This window comes from Carex rostrata, chromosome 7, assembly GCF_964058835.1.
Source record: "Carex rostrata chromosome 7, lpCarRost1.2, whole genome shotgun sequence".
NCBI lineage: Eukaryota > Viridiplantae > Streptophyta > Magnoliopsida > Poales > Cyperaceae > Carex > Carex rostrata.
The window spans coordinates 13,292,320-13,296,922 of NC_135924.1; the positions used below are offsets into that span (position 1 = coordinate 13,292,320).

At 36.2% G+C, this 4,603-nt stretch overlaps 1 protein-coding gene across 1 annotated transcript; it reads left to right on the forward strand.

Moving 5' to 3' along the window:
• Window positions 1–3,247: 3,247 nt before the first annotated feature.
• LOC144557170 (putative invertase inhibitor) lies at window positions 3,248–3,790 on the forward strand. Its single transcript, XM_078305699.1, has one exon. It carries the CDS (start codon window positions 3,248–3,250, stop codon window positions 3,788–3,790), a length of 543 nt encoding a protein of 180 aa, XP_078161825.1.
• Window positions 3,791–4,603: the final 813 nt, after the last annotated feature.

Sequence of the window (4,603 nt, forward strand, 5' to 3'; positions counted from 1 at the left end):
AAATATTACGCTCAAATTTAAATTTTAGTTAATTAGATGACCTTTCAGATTTTATCTGACTAATTTAAAAATGAATCTAAAATTTTGAAATATAAACTAATTGCGAAATTATGTACATTAAGAAAGAAAATAAACCAAATATTATCGGCTCTTGTAAATAAATAAATCTATCAAGTTCTAATTAAGAAAATAAATATACGAATGTTTGTACAAATAACATTATATAAAAGTTACGTTCATTTATAAGCTATAGAATTTGATTTGGATAATTATATATATGTATATACTAATTAATATCAAATAATTCGGATCCTAAAATCAAATTATAAACACTTAAGGATATTCATACGACATTATAAAATATTACGAAACCTTGATTCGAATTTATAAAGTGAATTTATTTTTAGATCAAACATTCAAGTTATATAAAATTCTGAATTTTTCTGAACCCTTTGATCTTGAATCTGCACGAATCCTGAAACCATTCTATCATTTGATCTCTGAATGTAATTGAAATGAAGAATAAACGCCATTTAACTTAATTTTCGGGTCCAAGGAATTCACTTCCCTTCGTTATATCTCATATTCTGCGTGACCTTTTTGGAAAATCTCAAACCGTTTAATACGTTCCGCACTAATCTTAAAGCAGACCCCCTCCCATTCAAAACCCCCAACTCTCCTTCTCTCTTTCGCCCCCTGCCTCTGGGTCCCAATACCCCTCTTTCTCTCTTTCGTCGTGGCTCTTCGGAAAAACCTAAGAGAGGCGATCGCCTCTCTCTGTCGATCGCGCGAGCGACACAGCGCCTCAGTCCAGCTGTCCCGTCGTTTTGCCTGCGAGGGTGCGGCCACTGACAGTACGGCTGTCTGTGAGCTACCCCTCCCTGCCTTGCTGCCTTGTTTGATTCCGGGTATATAAAGCCTCTCTCTCTCTCTCTCTCGTGTTGGCTCTGGTTTGTTCTCTTTACCCCTCTCATGTGTTGAGATACTACCTTGCTCTCTCTATTGTCGCCTTTCACTCTATTTTGTTGAGAATCCGAAAACCCTAAAATTCTAGGGTTCCTGTGAGTTGTTCTAGTGGTTGCTTATCTAAATTGGGGTGTTTACTGTTGATTTGGGGGCTTGCTAATTTGATTATGGTGTTTGATTTGACGGTCGAGGGCGAGAACCTTCGAGTCTTGGTACCGGCCGCTTTTGATAAAGCCCTTCTCTGTGATTCTTGATAATAGGATCAGTCAACTCTGTACGAGTCCGACCCGTGGGCCGATCCGACTGACCCGCAGTTAGGAGCATACGCGGAGCACGCTGATTATTAGCGACAGAGACTCCAGCCCCCTCAGGTGTGGGATATCTGAATTATTCTTTTTGTGGGCGTACTCTTACCAGTCGATCCATCTGACCTGACATCCTCACTTTATTTTTAAGTAGATGCATTAAAACTGTAGAGCATGTTTATCCTTTCTGCACTATAGTTAGATTTGCATAAACCATGAAAAACCTGAATTTACTGTATTTTAGGAGTAGAATAATTAAATAATATTATAAATATATTATTAGAATATTAGGTTATTAGTTGTCTCCTTCTCGTGGGAGACAATATATTATTATTATAATACGTGCATACGCATGCATTGGTGAGAGCTGAGCAGAGCCGAGTGACTTCGTTCCGTCTTGGTGTCACTTGGCATGGGACGGCCCGACAGCCACTGAGCTGAGGATCACTTGATCCTTGGATGGCTTTAGGATTATATTATATGTATAAACTTTGATTATATATCATTTTTCGATCATTTTACTATTTGACGTGAGCAGTTCCGATCTCGAGTTCTGTGGCACGATACGATTCGGGAATTTATTCCTTCCCTACATTAGGAGCTACTTTGCCTAGAACGGAAGTTCCCAAGGTCCAATGCGGGTCTTGAGGAATGAAGTGCAAGTGCATAAGGTCGGCGAGCCTTGATGCGCGGGGTCGAGCTCGAGTCGAGCCCCTGATTCCTATTGGTCTGGCCGGACGGTAGAGTTCTCTCCTGCTCATGAGGGAAGAGATTAACTTTTTACGACTTGCATTGTATGATTTCTCCTATTGGATATGTTTGGGTGATGAATCGTTAGGCGAGATGACACACTGGATTTGATATAACCATCGGCTAGTGTGTTGTATAACTTGTGGGCAATGCTCGATGTCATTAGGCAACGTGTATCATTGTACCTATGAACACAGTCCTTGGATTATATTGGTTGGATCTTTGGATCCTATTGGCACAGCACGGGGTGATATACTTTATCCATATTATTATTATTATTATTGTATTTGACACACACAGTGCAAGGAGTACTGGATTCCTACTTGTTTTATATCCGATATTACACCTTGATTTTTCTTTGGGTTATTCCACATGTTGGCATAATAGGATAATCGCATCATTCAAAGTATTATAAATTCTATTAGATATTAATATAGGTTCACACATGTGCATATTTTTAAATTGTATTCATTTTATAAATAAAAGTGCTTTGACCGTAGAGGATCCCTGAGGGGATAATTCTGGGTCACATACTGAGCGATTCGTCGCTCACCCACAAGTTGTTTCGTGGGTTTTAGGTACAGGTTCTGGCGGTCCACAGCAGGAGATGTCAGGAGCTGTCCCCGAGGGCCACACCACATGACCTAGTTAGGGTTAGGCTTTTGATTAGGTTTACGAGTCCCGTATTTCCTGTGTTATATATACGGGCTTGATAGATCATGTATCCCCTTCTATAGATGGTGTTATTTGGATCCGAGATGGATCGAATGATATGTTATGTATGTGTATGTTTATTTATTTGTTATGTGACTGATGCTTGATATTTATATTATTTTGCTTCCGCTGCTGTTTGATTTATTATTCATGATTAGCCTTGCGTGCTTAATGATTAATTAAGCACGAGGCGAGGTTGATCACACCTTAACCCAGAATCCCTGGTTTGGGGTGTGACAATTATAATGAGATTGATGAATGAAAACTCGTTTTGTTAATGCAATAAAACTCGTTTTGTTAATCAAAAGCTACACGACAACTCGTTTTTGTTCACCAAAAGCTATCAAAAATAGAAAAAAGAAGGTAATCAGTTAGGAAATATTGCTATACAAAAGGTTTATTTATTTTATATATAAACATTGGCACTTAATTTGAAGCAAACCCAATAAAATATTAACACCGTAAATTTATCCATATCCAACGACAAATTTCAGAAAATTATTCCATCAAACATGAAGTTTTATTCTCCTTTAATTGTTGTCTTGCTTCTTGTGTTGCTTGTTTCCCTTCCACATTTCAACAATGCTTCTTTTTTATCTGATGCATGTAGTAAAGCAGCAGCCAATGATGAAGCTATAAATCGTGATTTCTGCTTGACATCCTTACAAGCCGATCCAAAGAGCGCATCGGCCAACTTAACCGGTCTTTTTCATATCAGCATAAACCTTGCTATTAAAAATACGACAAGAGCCGTATCACATATAAGACATCTACTTTCGAACTCGGCATATGCTCATCTCAAGGACGACCTAAGCCTCTGCCGAGATCAGTATACTGAAGCACTCGGTTATCTATATGATGCAACCAAGCAAATCAGTTTGTCAAGCAATGATAATCGTACTAATGTCGATTGGAAAATTACTGCGGCTTTGACTTCAATGGACGACTGCCAGGATGAAAGCAGTAACCAGTCGATTTTGTCTAAGGAGCACGATAATACATTTCAACTATGTGCAATGGCTCTTAACTTTCTCAACAATTTTAGCAAACTTTAGATACTTTTATTGTATTCGAAGCACGTAGCGGGTTGTGTTGTGCACGTCAACTCTTATATGAGATTTGCTCCACTGTAAAATATATGTTGAGTTTTATCGAACAAATATGCAGTATGTACTACTAAATTTAAATTAAATTATGTATACAATAAAATGAATATTATATATATATACAAAAATATCCAAAATATTTATATATATAGTAGATGCACTTCAATTTGTTCCTCCACTATTGTTTGTCTATTAAGTTTTAATAAAAAAAAATCAGAAACACAATCTTTGTTGGAGTAAAAAATTCATAAAATTTGAAAAATAACGAAACTAATCAAACTAAACCAAATTGAAATGTAAAAAAATGTTGTTTCATAGAACACAACGCTTAGGACACACAAACATAAAAGTCACTCACAATAATTCTACAATATCCAGTACTTAATTAAAAATCGATCTGGTAATTAAATAATAGCATATACACAAAACCAATTCAAACTTTATTGAAGAGAACTCAAGAACGATTCTCAATTCAACTGGTGTTATATTTTGTGATCAATGGAAGCTGGATCTGTGAGAGATTCTTATTTTTAAAATTTAAAAATAGATTATATATGTCAAAATGAGGTAAGGCTATGACGGTCTTTTCAGCTTTTTTCTTATTTTATTTAATTTCTTTTAGAAAAAATAAGAGTGGAGCTCTCATTTAATTGATGGTAAAAGATTACATAAATTTTGTAACAAATAGAAATAAAATACGAGGCAGCTCATGGTAATGAGCTTATCTAGAAAAAAGAAAAAAAAATGAGAGAGAAAATAAAA

What these genes read in the sequence shown, in the direction of transcription:
- LOC144557170 (XM_078305699.1), top strand. Translation starts at nt 3,248, where the DNA reads ATGAAGTTTTATTCTCCTTTAATTGTTGTCTTGCTTCTTGTGTTGCTT.